Source organism: Aquarana catesbeiana, linkage group LG04 (assembly GCF_042186555.1).
Source record: "Aquarana catesbeiana isolate 2022-GZ linkage group LG04, ASM4218655v1, whole genome shotgun sequence".
Classification (NCBI taxonomy): Eukaryota; Metazoa; Chordata; class Amphibia; order Anura; family Ranidae; genus Aquarana; species Aquarana catesbeiana.
In genome coordinates, this window is record NC_133327.1 from 330,689,438 (window position 1) to 330,704,459 (window position 15,022).

General features: G+C 43.6%; 1 protein-coding gene across 4 annotated transcripts in view; it reads left to right on the top strand.

Annotated features, from left to right (window-relative positions):
* Positions 1–15,022, top strand: part of ORC3 (origin recognition complex subunit 3) — a 271,107-nt gene that overhangs the window by 171,540 nt on the left and 84,545 nt on the right. For all 4 annotated transcript variants that reach the window (XR_012243893.1, XM_073626910.1, XM_073626912.1 and 1 more), the window contains one exon: positions 1,846–1,925. Coding sequence is in view for 3 of the 4 variants with exons in the window: in XM_073626910.1 (XP_073483011.1) it covers positions 1,846–1,925 (80 nt within the window). In the remaining variant the exon portion in view is untranslated. The remainder of the gene's footprint in view (positions 1–1,845; positions 1,926–15,022) is intronic.

The window sequence follows — 15,022 nt, forward strand, 5'->3', positions numbered from 1 at the left end:
GACCGTAAGTGAGTGAGTGGGTATATGGGAAAACCGGGTACCCTGCTCCTCACCCCCCAAAAATATGTGCCAAATGTGGAGGAGGAAGAGCGGAACTTCCCCTGATGGCTGAAGTTCCGCTTTAGGCAGAAACCTGAAGAAACTTTACTCTTGTCTTGAATTTCTTCTGAAACGTAGCACTTCCTGACATGTTATTGTATCTAGGTACTTCAAGGAAGGGCCCTCTTTTATTCACTTTTTGATGCTACAACTCTCCTGGAATTGGGCTTTAAACTCTGGGCAAAAACTTTTTTCCATGTCCTTGTTGCTGATCTCCTACCTTCACCAACTATGCCATCCATCTTCTTAGCTGAGTAGTTCCTCTGTAATAGCCTGATGATTTTAAAGTAAAACCGGTAATCCCCAGGGGTTTCCTATTTCTAAGACCAATGGCTGCTATTTCTCCTGATTCCCCAGATCCCAAATGGCACTTCCCATTTGTAGTTCTATCTACAGCAAGCAGGGATGTACTTCCATCCCTGCTTGCTGTAGTGGTCGGAGGGGTCTCACTCCTCCTCCTCTGCTCCCTGCCATCACTCAGTGCCCCCAACATCCCTCCGCCCCCCATCTGTCACTGCTGCACAGGATTATCAGGAGAGCCTTCCGGATGACACAGAGCGGGGATCTCCTGATCTGACAGATCTTGTAGGTGAAACGCCAGCCGCTGTAAAGTCCTGAGGCTGCACTGATGAGGCTGCACTGATGGGCACCAGTGAGGCTGCACCGATGAGGCTGCACTTATGGGCACTGATGAGGCTGCACAGATATACTGCACTGATGGCAACTGATAAACTGCACTGATGGCAACTGATAAACTGCACTGATGAGGTTACACTTATGGTCACTGATAAGTTGCACTGATGGACACTGATAAGTTGCACTGATGGACACTGATGAGGCTACACTTATTGGCACTGATAGACTGCACTGATAATCAGCGGATGCCTCTGTAGGAGGGGTTTCCACCATCCCTGCAAAGTTTCATTATGTATGTCTTATTTTCAGTTTGATGTGTATTATATGTGACATTGCATATCACAGAGACCGGTATTGTAGAAATATTGAAGTTTATTGCTGATGTAAAGCAGCATGTCCCGGCTCTCTCTTTCTGTGTTGCGACTAGGGATGTTCTCATATACACCATACAAGCACTGATTGCTTTTAGATCTCAAAGCTACAGCAGGAGGAGGAATATTTATAATACTGAATTACAGCAGAGTTTCATTATAGTGTAGAGAGAGGAGAGGATATGATGTAATCCCTGTTGTAACACCTCCTCCTTGACAAAATAGATGCTGCATCTTTTGAATTAGAGAATGGACTTTCTGAAAAATCAGTTAGACTTTTCTCTTCAATGGTAAGGAATTTCACCAACGTAATAACTGTTTATTGTTTTGTGTAGGGGGGTGTACTAATGGGGGATTTTTTTGGCGATCCTGGAGTTCTACTTTAAATACAAAATTGCTTGTGTATTCATTATATACAGTAGGGTATATCTTTTACAAAAAAATAAAAAAATTGTGGGTCTTTCTTTCAAAAGGGTGGTTTGAACATATGCAATTAAAAAAACAAATTTTAATGGTATTATTCTGTAGTATTTTAGAGGGTCCATGATAATTGTTAATAATTAATAGCTTGTGATAAGTTTGAGTACAACTGATTATTCATACATTATGCGGTTTCCGATGTCCGTGTGGATTTGTAGATCCCTGTGTTTTTTCCTCTTTGGAAACTAAAGTGCAGAATTTTTTCGTTATACCTTTTGTGAGAATTCATTTTTTCTGATCTGTCCTATCACGTTTCTAGATCAGAGAACTTTACTGTGCTTGTCTAGAAAAGAAAGTATGGGAAACTGAAGATTACATCTCAGCTTTGCAGTTTCTTGGGTATGTATATACCATTTCATTCACTTCCTTCAACCGGTAAGTTGCATTTCTGTTATTTTGGAGACTAGATGTGTCTCACAGAATAGGAGGACATAGCTTTGCTTCCTGAACTGCTTTTATCCTTCATATCAGTCAATGTGAAAGAAAGTAATTAACATGCAAAACATTACCATAGCCTTGCTGCAATATACAGTACATTATTACATAATTATTAGTAGATTAGGCCCCTTTCACACTGGTATTCAGTCTAGATCCACCTGCCTGTTTTTCTAATGGATCCAAACTGAACCACAATGTATGTCTATGGGTGGGTGGATGTAAACGGATGATCTGTTTACATCAGCATTCCTCCGAATCAGTTTTTTTCTTAAACGGAACAAGGCTGCGTCTTTTTACATTTAGACGGATCTGAACAGATATAAACAGATGCTATTAATTTAAAAAAAACATGACTAAACGGATGACACCCTTTGTTTTTACCTAGTGATCTGACCATTAACACACCTTCTGTATTAGATTGCCTCCACTCTGGATGAAGGAGCACAGTAGACAGCAGCATTGTTAACCAGTTGCCAACCGGCCCATAGCCAAATGACGGCTGCAGGGGTGTTGGATAACTCTGGGATCACGTCATATGACGTGATTCCAGAAAACTGCTCCTGCGCGCCCCCTGGGGCGCGCACACGGGAACATCCGTGACGGCCGGGTCCAGAGGACCCGGCGGATCACTGTAAATGGCTGCTGATCGCGGCCGTTTACCATGTGATCGCTCCGTCAAATGACAGAGCGATCACATGTAAACAAACCGGCGTCATGATATGATGCTGGTTCCTCCCTCCCCTCTCTGTACCGATCAGTACAGAGGGGGAGAGATCGGATGGGAGCCGCGCTGTGGGCTGGATGTGTAGTGCCCACAGCGCTGCTCAGTGACATGTGCAGTCACATCCATCCATCCCCTCCATGCTCAGCCATCCCCCCCATGCTCAGCCATCCCCCCCATGCTCAGCAATACACAGCACTACTCTGCAATTCCCTGTGCAATACTCTGCAATGCCCCGCAATACTCTGCAATGCCCCGCAATGCTCTGCAATACTCTGCAATGCCCTGCAATACCCCACAGTACCCCGCAATACCCCACAGTACCCCGCAATACCCTGCAATACTCTGCAATACTCCACCATACCCAGCCATTCTCTGCCATACCCAGCCATACTCTGCAGTACTCTGTGATACCCAGCCATACTTTGCCATGCTCAGCCATACCCAACCATACTCGGCTATACTCAGCCATACTGAGCATGCGTTTGCAAATGCGTGCGGACTGAACCCCTGTTTTTAACGCGTACTGTTAGACAGGTCAATTGGTTGTCTTCGAGCTGGTGGTAAGTAGGCTTGGAATTGTTTCCTGGGCATTCCCCAGGTTTTGTTGTTATCTATACTCAGCCATACTCGGCTGTATTCGGCCTCTGTATGTGGCTTGACTTTCTGCGGGGATATCTGAATGATGGGTGCAGCTACAGGCATCATTCAGATATCAGCTTTTTCAGCCGGCGATTCTCTACACCATGAGAACGATCATAGCGGCTGTTTCACTGCTTGGTTGTTCTTACGGGAGGCGAGAGGGGACATCCCCTCCCGCTGCCCTCAGGTGCTTCTACCGACTCACCGCTACGATCGAAGCCAGGATCTTTTTTTTTTTTTTTATTTCAGGCTTCCCAGCCTAGAGGTGAGATGTGGGGTCTTATTGACCCCTTATCTCACTGTAAAGAGGACCTGTCATGCCATATTCCTTCCTTAATAGTAATAGGAATAAAAGTGATCAAAAAATTTATTTTTTGGAAAAAAGCCTCAAACTAAAATAAATAAAGTAAAATGAACAATAAAAAAAAAAAAAAAAATGTGTCCCCTTGTGCTCGCATGCAGAAGCGAACGCATACGTAAGTCCCGCCCACATATGAAAATGGTGTTCAAACCACACATGTGAGGTATCGCTGCGATCAGTAGAGCAAGAGCAATAATTTTGGCCCTAGACCCCCTCTGTAACTCACAACACGTAACCAGTAAAACATTTTAAAGCGTCTCCTATGGGGATTTTTAAGTAGCAAAGTTTGGCGCCATTCCACGAGCGTGTGCAATTTTGAAGGGTGACATGTTAGGTATCTATTTACTCTGCATAACTTCATCTTTCACATTATGCAAAAACATTGGGCTAACTTTACTGTTTTGTTTTTTTTTAAAGCACAAAACTGTGTTTTTTTTTTTTTTTTAAAAACGCGTTCGAAAAATTGCTGCGCAACTACCGCGCGAGATAAAAAGTTGCAACGACCGCCATTGTATTCTTGTATTCTTAACCCTTGGTGTGTAACTTTATGTGCTGGATCCTGCATCAAGCACTCACCTTGGCACAAAGTGCAATGTTTGTAGTTAACTGCAGGGTGCTAAACAGGTCCCAAGCTGTGGTCCATCTGTATGGTTCCCAGACCCTGAAGACTTCTAACGGGCCCAGCGATGTGTATAAGGTAACACAGGCTTTCCCTACATTCTAGAAGCGGTTCCTGGCTATTAAAAGAAAATTTGCAAAGCTTAGCACACATTGCGGATACATAGGCATTGTATACACGAAAGGGTGCTAAGGGTGGGGAGTTATTCACTTTAATGTGTTACTCTCTAACTGTCTCTAACCTTTTTGGCACAGTAAATGATATCTAATTAAGAATATTTATTATCATTATTATTTTTATATATATATATATTTTTATTTTTTTTTTTTTCTCCCATCTGGATTTAGTTCCAGGACAGTAATAGCCATGATACACCTTCTGGCTAACACACTTTCACCCGCCATACCCACCTAAAACACACACAACACATTGCTGCACTTCCTATTTCTACAGAAACACAGCCACTGGAAAACAGTCAGGTCCTGGGTTATCATGGCTGCTACAACCAGACACACAAAACCCCATACCTTCTACATCCTTCTTTGAGTAAACCACCGGGGATTCACCCACTTTCACAATGGCAGATCACAGGCATAAGGGGGCATGGACAAAAGAGCTGTCTAACAAATGTTCTGCTAATGGCCTACAGGAAACCCCAAACATCACTTAGAGTGATGGCTGTCCCCTTGTCCTAGAGCAAAAGTCGCCAACCAGTGGTTCATGAGAAACTTTTGGTGCTTTCCAGGGGTTCTGCCGTAAATCACCATTGTAATCAACATTGTGGCGGATGTATACCGCCCAGTGTTTCCAGTGCTGTTCTCAATGCACGCTGACAGTCAATGTTCAGTGCTCATTGATACCCAATACCTCCTCTGTAGTTCCGGCTCCTGTGTACTCAGAGGGAGGTGCCAGGAGTGGTGCAGCGATCGGGAGGTGAAGAAAGAGGGGGCTTCCAATGGCAGCACTAATCAGACTGTGGGAGGGAGCATAGAGCTTGAGTACATGGCTGGATAAGGAGGCGAGATCCAATGATGAATCTGTGTAAGGCAGCAGTGTGATGCAGAGTGTGGGGGGCAGAGAGCTGGATCATTGTGTGTATAAGGCAGCAGTGTGATCCAGGGGCGGGGGCAGAGAGCCGGAGCATTGTGTGTGTATAGGCAGCAGTGTGATCCAGGGGGAGTAAGGGGTCTACAAGATTCAAAATTGTGAGTTTAGTGGTGCGAAAGGTTGGTGACCACTGGTCTAGAGTAATGTCTTATAATGACACCACTCCCCTTCTCTGATTCTAGCTCCCTGTCAGACACACACCAAGTGGCCTTATCTTATAAAAAGGACAGTTTTCTGCCACTATGTCTGAATTCTTCTGAAAACCTTTAGCACTCCTAGAATCTTTGTTTTCCAGGGGGCCAAAACTGCTACACTCCCCTCTTAGGGATGCAGAGACATTAGCGGTAGCTGCAGTGCATTTCCCAGCTGCATTTTATAAGCCGCAAGCTATGGCTTCTCGACAAATGCTCTCCACTGTCGACACACTGATTGACGTGGCGCAATCTAACCTTTGTCAAGAAGCAACCACAGCCAAAACAATCCCGCATGTGCACGAAGAGTCTTCCAAAAACATACTTTTCCCATCCATGCACAAATTGATTGTGCACTACATGAAGATTGGCTTAATACTAAAAATATATTCACTCCTAAGCCTTTTGCTGAAATTTATCCTATGGAAAAAGTTCCTGTTGAGGATGTTCCCTCTATTAAGGATTCTGTTGATAGGTGTTTTGAAGCTCTCTTAACAACTTGACCTCCGGAAGATTTACCACCACCCCCCCCCCCCCTTTATGACCAGGTAATTTTTTGCAATGCAGCACTGTGATATTTTAACTGACAGTTGCACGGTCGTGCAACACTGTACCCAAATAAAATTGAAGTCCTTTCTTTCCCCACAAATAGGGCTTTCTTTGATGGTACAGTATTTGATCACCTCTGCGTTTTTTTATTTTTTGCGGCCTTATTGCTTTGTGTTGGCGCACAGAATGTAATTTGCCAAGTCTCTAGAATGTCTTCTATATCTGTGCACATGATTTTGTGTTTAAACTTGCATGTGAGAGGTCCCTTTGACAGTGATAAATTCATTGAGGATGTCATGGGGGGAAGGATGCTCCTAACCCAACCCATAAGGTGCCCCTTTCTTGCTTCCTACCCCACAATCTGCCAGCATCAGCTCAAAACATGCAGATATATTGACTGCCTTGTGCCAGCTTCAGTTACAAGAGGTGGCTGTACCAGTTCCTTTAGAGGAAAGGTTCCAATGTTTTTATTCAAACCTACTCACAGTTCCCAAGCCAAATGGGGGTATTAGCTCCATATCTGACTTTAAATAAACAGATATTTTTGTGTATCAAAATGGATGGAATCGGCAAGATCTGTCATTGCTTCTTTGAAACAAGGGGAATTTCTTGCATCAGTAAACATACAGGATGCATATTTCCCAAGTGGTTTTCCCTCATGTTTAAGTGAATGTTCCCCTGTGGGTAAGCCTAGAAGATTTTTTTTTTTTTTTAAATATGTGGCTACTCCATTCTTATTGCAGGCATCTCTCTAATCCTATCACTTTCAATTCTCCTAAAGCATGGGGCAGAAGTAAGTAAACCTTTATCTCCACTTCTCCCTCTTTCTTCCTTTTTGGTAAATCCACTTTTTGCTTGAGGATGGCATTCTCTTAGAAGTTTTACTTGGTGGACATACTCCGTATTTATGATTTTCTGCAACCCTTGGGCTTTGTTTCCCTTGAATCTCTTAAAGTTTGACACACTATACCGCCCAGAGAAATCTTTTGATAAATGCAGATCAAACAGTATGGTTCTTCCCTGTTCTGACTTTCTGATGCCACAATGCAGTTTACCATATTCAAACATATCTATACTACACACCCCAGGGATTATTTCAACCAGCTATCTGTCAATTGGTATACACTACCTACTGGGAGCTAGATTTAGTCTCCTATTTTTCCAGAAGACTGGCAAGATATCTGTTTCAATACTTCGAAAAGCTCCATCAATGTCCTAGCCATGGATGGTGGGATTGTCCGAAGAGCCAACTTACTGGTAGATTTTGACTGTATCCGTCTTCTTACTATTTAAGATTTCCTAATGAAGCCCTTAACATCAGGATCCTATTTAAATTAGCTCTTACTCTTCTTTCTTCTGTTCCAAATTACCCTAATCCCCTCTTCACCACCACTTTTTTTTCTTTGCCTTACTGTTTACTTTTCATCTCTTTCCCACCCATCAATTTTTTCCTCCCAACTTCTCCTTCATTTACCTCACTGATCTTTACTTGTTACTCTCCCTTTCCTGCCCCCCTGGTTACCCTCCACAGAAGCTATTTTCTCAAGTGTTCTTTTTCCTAACCCCCAGTTCTGTGATGAGATAACCCTAGGATTGTTACTTCTAGTGCACATTCTAAATGCTGAAATAACATAAGGCTGATAACGTGTATCATTCTGTTGTACAATAGCCTTGTGATGTCTTCTATACACAGTTATTTTGAGCATAGTGTAAAGATTAAAGGATAAGTTTACCTTTCGTAAAATATTACGAAAGGTAATATGCCCGGCTGCGTCACTCATTCACAGTGTCCTGTGAATGGAAAACTACAAGGTCCGGCAGCCTTTGCTGCGTTGTCTCTTCCTATCAGATTGTATCTGCTTGCCCTTGCGGGATGTACGGGCACACAGATACACTGGCAGATCTGCTGGAGACCTGCATGGCACCAGCAATCTGCTGTTCGCTGGAGCAATGCTTTACAGGCCCCCCCAAAAAATAATAATAAATGCACATAAATGTACATAAATAAATGTGCATTGATTACTTTTTTCTAAAAAGTGAACTTCTCCTTTAAGCACTATCTCTGTTGCTATGTTTTATTACCTATAAATTGTTGAAAACTCGGTTAATACTACTGTCTCCTGACCAAAAGTTACTACATGGATTTAAAAAATCATCAAGTAAATGTTCAGCCTGAAGGGTAAAGTTACTCTAATTCCTGTGAAGGCCTTTTGGGTTTTTCAACATCAGGCCTCAGTTTTCAGGGTTGTAAGGGGGCCACCTGGCCTTTTGCACCTACGTTCAAGTTTTACCTAGTGAATGTTCAGGCAGTGGTGGATTCCAGTCTCGGTCGGAAGTCCTACAGGTGGCCCTGTAGGGGCGATCTTGGTTATTCCTTATGTCGTTTTATTGTGAGGATAAGCCTGTTAGCTGTTGTTTGCTGTTGTCCACCCCTCGGGGGTTTACTTTTGAACATCCAAAGAGGCTAAAAATGAACTGTCTTGTTTCCTGCGATATACTATTAGGAAAACAGGATTTTTGACTTAAATGTAAAATCCCCTTTTTGAAGTAAATCACAGGATTTGAGTCCATGGTTTCATTCCAATACTACTTGCTGACAAAACTGGGGCAATGCTAGGTGTGGGAAGGGTTATGTGTGCAGTGTTAAGCTTTGCTACTTGGCAGTGATCAATCACCTGGATGTGGCGCATAACCCACTAGTCTAAGAAGTAACTCTCCTGTGTCCTGTGATGTACTCCAAGGTAAGTCAAAATTCCTGCTTTAATGGTTTATAATGTATAGATCAGTTAGGGCCTGATGTATTAAATGTGTCAAAAGAAACATTTTCTTTGTCTTCTGTAACCAGAGCTTAATTTTTACAGCTCATAGGTTTGAAAATCGAGGAAGCTGGATGGTTGATATAGGAAACAAGAAAGTTTTATCTTTGTTATTTAGGGAAGTTACTGAATGTTGTGCAATGTAATTTTCTGTCATATATTGCCACACGTTACAGTTGAGTTAATTTTTAGATCTGTCCTGGCATGACCTTTGATTTCTGTTGTAAATGTTTAATGCAAATGTTTTGACTACCCGTAGAATTCAGGAATCATTGCTTTGAACTAGGAACTTTGTGACTGTGAGTTAAGCAGGAATCTGGTCTAATGGCAAATACAGAGCTTTAAGATGGCCATAGATGGATCAAAATTCAGCCAGTTCAGCAGGGACTGGTTGAATTTCGATCCATGTGTGGCCACTGCCGCTCAACTGAAATGGATCTATTAATCAAATTCTGCTGAACGGACCTGTTGGGAAAAAAAACATTTTGGCTGCAGCAGTGATCGGTAGGGGTACAACGGATCAAAAATCTCACGGATCGGATCGTTCCTCGGATCAGAGTCACAGATCAGATCATTTTTCGGATCAGCAAATAATGATTAAATTTGCAAAATCCTGTGAAAATTCCACCACCATATAGTCCCCACTGTAATATCCACAATCTCCCCACTGTAATATCCACAATCTCCCCACTGTAATATCCATGTCATCTCCCCCACTGTAATATCCACGTCATCTCCCCCCACTGTAATATCCACGTCATCTCCCCCACTGTAATATTGGCTGAGTATGGCTGGCTATGGCAGAGTATGGCTGGGTATTGGCAGAGTATGGAGGGATGGCTGAGCATGGATGGATGGATCCATGGATGTGACTGCAATTGTCACAGAGCAACGCTGTGGGCACTACAGATCCAGCCACAGCGCTGCTGCCATCCGATCTTTCCCCTCTACTGTACAGATCAGTACACAGAGGGGAGAGAGGAACCGGCGTCATGACATGACGCCGGATTGTTTACAAGTGATCGCTCCGTCATTTGACGGAGCAATCACGTGGTAAACGGCCACCGGGTGTACCAAGATGGCCGCCACTCCGGAGCTAGGCCGAAGCCGCGGCCTTTCCTAAAGCCAAAGCAGCGGAGCGCTCCGCGGATCGCGTGGTGTACCGATCCAAACAGGTTGACCCGTTCAGATCACGGATCGTTGACGATCCGTTGCACCCCTACTGATCTGTGTATTCTGACAGCAGATGAGTCTAGTGTTGAACAAAAAAAGAAGCTGAGCCATGTATGGTCAGCTTTTGGCTGTAATGATGCAAAAGTACTTTGACCCAGTCGCATCTAATAAATGTAATCAGCTAAAGATTGCATGGTGTTTTGCTTGCGTCTATCTAGCAAGGTTACTCTGCGGTATAAGCAAGGAAGCTGAGATTTCTGCAGTATGTAAATGTGCTTTACTATACAAAGATGCTGTACATACAAAAACTATTACAATATTAGGAATACAATACAAGACTGACAGATATCTATAACAAGCAAAATGCCTAGCAAACTGAACAGCCTATGGTCTGTAATAGTACAAATACACTTAAAGGTTACTGTATGTTCGTGATCTCCATTGGCAACGATTCTTCTGGAGCATCAGGCACTGTTCTTCAATCATGAGTGGCTTCAGATGTTACAGCATGATGGGGTGTGTGTGTGTGTGTGTGTGTGTCTCCCTACTCACCTCTTTTATGTGTCAGGCTGTTTACCATAGTTACCAAACAACAGAAAACATGCCTGTTTACTGTAGCTGTAGAAACAATGGACTGTTGAAATCTGTATCTACATACCCATTGCCTAATCAAGCCAACACCTGACAGTAATCTAACAGTCATTCTTTCAGTTTGAGAGCTTAAAAAAAAAAAACTCAAACAACTAAATCTCTTTCTTCTGTACTGTAGCTATAGAGACAATAGCCTGTTGAAAACTGTAACAATACAACAATACCCATTGTATCCAGCATTTGTTTGAGAAAGTCTGTCTCTGTGACACCAGAATGCTATGAGTCTTATAGAAAAATTATATTTTATATCAAACGCAACACATTCCGCCCTTGATTTTTCTCTCAGACTACACACAGAAAATCTCTTCTTTACTAAATTCATTCTAAACATTAATTTTCCTTGAATGCAACACCTCCCATTTCTGTCATTGAGAAGGTCTTTAACTAAAAAGTTCATTAGAAAGTCCATTCTAAAGTTCTTTAGAAACAAGTCCAGGCTTGTAATACATCAAAGGCCTTGCTCTCCACAGCTCTTGCGATCTTCCGTCATTCTTTCCATCATGTCCTATGGATCAAATCGGAGACAGCCTGTGGAGTGGAAAACAAAGCGGATTATCTGTTCCTTCTAATAATACATAAACAGTAGATCCAAGCCCTTCAGCTACAATCTCTCCTCTAAATGGCTTCTTGCCTGGATATCTGACTAACACTTTGCCCTCTGCCTGTACCCACTTCTGACCCTCCCAAAGAACATCAATAGGGAGGAGAGGAAATATACTGATATTTCCCAGAAGATCACTGCTGTTTATTTTGGAAGGTTTGCTGTTATGTAGCCTCACTTTCCACTCTTGCTGAGAAGTATCCACTAACCAGTCAGAGTCCCAGCCACTGTCTTGAAGCTCATCTGTCAATGCAAATGTAACTTCAAACCTTCCTGCCAGATTCCCTCTCATTCCTAGATAGGCTTCAGCTTCAGATATGTCACTTTTGGTTTCTGTGTCATGGGAAGCAGTAACATGGTATCTGTTAAGCCCTGTTCTTTCAGGAACCTTACATAAATACTGAACTCTGCACTCCAGCTGTGGAATCTGTGCCCCAGCCCCTACCATCCTCTCATATGGTGTGCTTTTGGCTATTGGCCTAGAATTTAACAACATGACTGCCTGTGTGAGGACCCGATCCCACCCCCTTAGTGTATGTGTGGGTGTAAGTTTGCGTATCTGGACCTTCAATAGCCCGTTGTATCTTTCAATCAAACCAGCTGCCTGTGGATGGTATGAGAAGTGGCACAACCAGTACACTCCAGAATCTTTGGCCCACTGCTGTACTGTTGATCCAGTGAAGTGTGAGCCGTTATCACTTTGGACTTGCTTGCGACAACCATAAGCAACGACAAGTTTCTGTAGCAGTTGAAGCATTGCGGCTTGATCTGCACGTTTGCAGGGATCAACAGGCATAAGTCCTGAATAGGTGTCCACTGCAGTGCAACAATATCTCAGTCCATTATTTCCCCGGGGCAGGGAACCGATGAAATCGATCTGCCAGATCTCTGCAGGCTTCTCACCCCTCTTAATTGACCCGGTGGAGTACTTTTGCAATGGCCATTGTCACACTTCTCCCCACACTGTACAGTTCCCCATTACAGTCTTTATCATGTCCATGGATATAGGCAATCCTATCTGCTTTGCCCATTCATATGTTGCTTTCTGCCCCAAATGTCCAGATTGCTTGTGGGCCCAGTTGGCCAAGTTCATCAAGACAGGATCAATTGGCACAACTGCCTTCACTTTGGCGATTTCATCTGCAACTCTGTTATAGTTCTCAAAGTCTGGGACTAGGGGCACATGTGCATCAACATGCCCCACTTTTATGGTGCGGGAGTGAGCTTCCTTCCAGATGTAGTTCCAGACTTCCTTGCCTCCCCACACCATCTTTCCATGAATCATCCATTCATTGGACTTCCACGTGGGCATCCAAGTTGTCAGTCCTTTAAAAACCGCCCAGCTGTCAGTGTAGATAGTGACATGGGAAGAGTCATCTCCACAGCTTTCAACTCTGCATACTGACTGGACCCTCCAATTCCAGTCTCCTGCAGGACTGTGGATGTAAATGGACAGCAGCAGCCTACAACCCAAGTACAGACAGACGAGGTGACTATGGCTGAACCATCAGTGAACCACGCTGACTCCTTCATGACTTCTGACAGAGACTCAAAGGGTGGAGCCTCTTGAATGGGGGATGACTGCAGCACAGGAATTTCTTCTTCTGGCCAGGTGCTGGTAAAAGTGACAAGCCCAGCCAACTGTTTTGAAATGTCTCTAACATCCCCAGCTGCATTACCCCCTCTTTCTTGAAGGTACCACTTCCATTTTATCAGTGTCTGGTTCTGGACTACAGCTGCCCTAGTAGTCAGTCCATTATCTCTCACCCATCCTGCTATTAGCAATGCAGTATGGATGGTGACTGTGTCCTTTCCTGTAATGGTCTCTACATGTTGAAGTTCTGTGTAGGCCCCAAACAGGTACTTCTCTAGGGGCGTGTATCTCTTCTGTGCCCCTGTCAGTTGTTTGGACCAAAATCCAATGGGTATTGCTCTCAGTCCTTTCTTTTCATTTGGCTGCCACAGACTCCAAGATATGGTACCATTCTGCTCCACTACATCCAGCTGAAATGGTACGCCTTGTCTCACATATCCTAATCCCTGATGCTGCAAAATAGCTTCTTTAGCAGCCAGGAATGCAGTCCTCTGCTCTGAACCCCATGAGAACTCAGTCTTTTTTCTGGTGACATTATATATAGGCCTCAGAATCAGTCCAAGATGTGGAATGAACGATCTCCAGAACCCCACAACTCCAATGAACTTCTGTGCCTCCTTTTTGGTAGTAGAGGGCGACAGCGCCTGGATAGTGTCACAACTGTCTCTGGAATTTTCCTCTGCCGCCCAGTCCACATCATTCCCAGGAATTTCACTTCTGTGGCAGGTCCTTGGACTGTCTCTGTTGATAGCCCACCCTCTGTTCTCCAGGTGCAGTGCTTCAGTTACATCTTCTTTTGTCCCAGAGATCATGATGTCATCAATGTAGTGAAACACAGCGACTTTCAAATTCAGGGTACTTAAATCTCGGGCAATCAGTCCATGACAAATCATTGGAGAATGAAGATAGCCTTGCGGAAGGACAGTGAAAGTGTACTGGCGGCCCTCCTACACCATAGCAAACTGATCTTGACACTCTGGGTCTATTAAAATCGAAAAGAAGGCATTAGCCAGGTCTATCACAGCATGATATTCTCCTGCATTTTTGGCAATTTTCTCAACAATTGAGATCATATCTGGTACAGCTGACTTCAATGGAGGTGCCACTTTGTTTAGACCTCTGTAATCCACAGTCATATATGTCCCATCAGGTTTCTTTACTGGAAACACCGGAGACTAGAAAGGACTTACAGCAGGTCCAAGGATCCCTACTCTCAACAGTTCTTGAATAGTCTCCCCAATTTCTTTGTGGCCTCCAGGAAGTCTGTACTGCTTGAGACAGACTGGCTTCTCTGGTGGAGGAATGTAGACAAGGGGTCCATTTCGCATGACCTCTGACCACAGCCTTCACCGCCCTAACCAGATACGCTTTATCACGATACCCGAATGTGAATGTACCTCTTTCAGTCTGAATTGACTGACCTTGAAGTACATCCATCCCAAGAATATTTTCGGGTAACTCTGATACCAAAACATTTGTCATAAATCCTGATCCCTTGCCAATAGCCAATTTCACCCGTATCCTAACTGCTGGTGAGTTTGCCCTCCCAAACCTTCTACATAAATCAATTCTCCTTTGTGATGGGAAAGATTTCCTTTCAAAAGTGTAACTTCAGCTCCACTATCAACTAAAGCCATTACATTTCTAGGAGAAGATGACTTCCCCAACCATACAGTGACAGGTGCATATGGGCGTTGGTCTCCTGCTGTCACTGCCCTCACAGCTTTTACAGGAGACTCACCTTCTCTTCATAAAGGGCAAGTAACCTCCCAATCCCCTTTTCTGATTCTCTCTAACTCCTCTCCAGGATAAAGGGGGTTCATGTTCAGTTTTGGGAATTGGTTTGGGGCTAACAGGAGGGGTCTGTTCTGTTTTCTCTAAGTCTAGGCTGATGTTATCTTCACTAGGAGTAGTGTTTCTAACCCTGACAGTTTTCCTTACTAAATGTTTCCACCTCTTCAGCATTTCTGCAG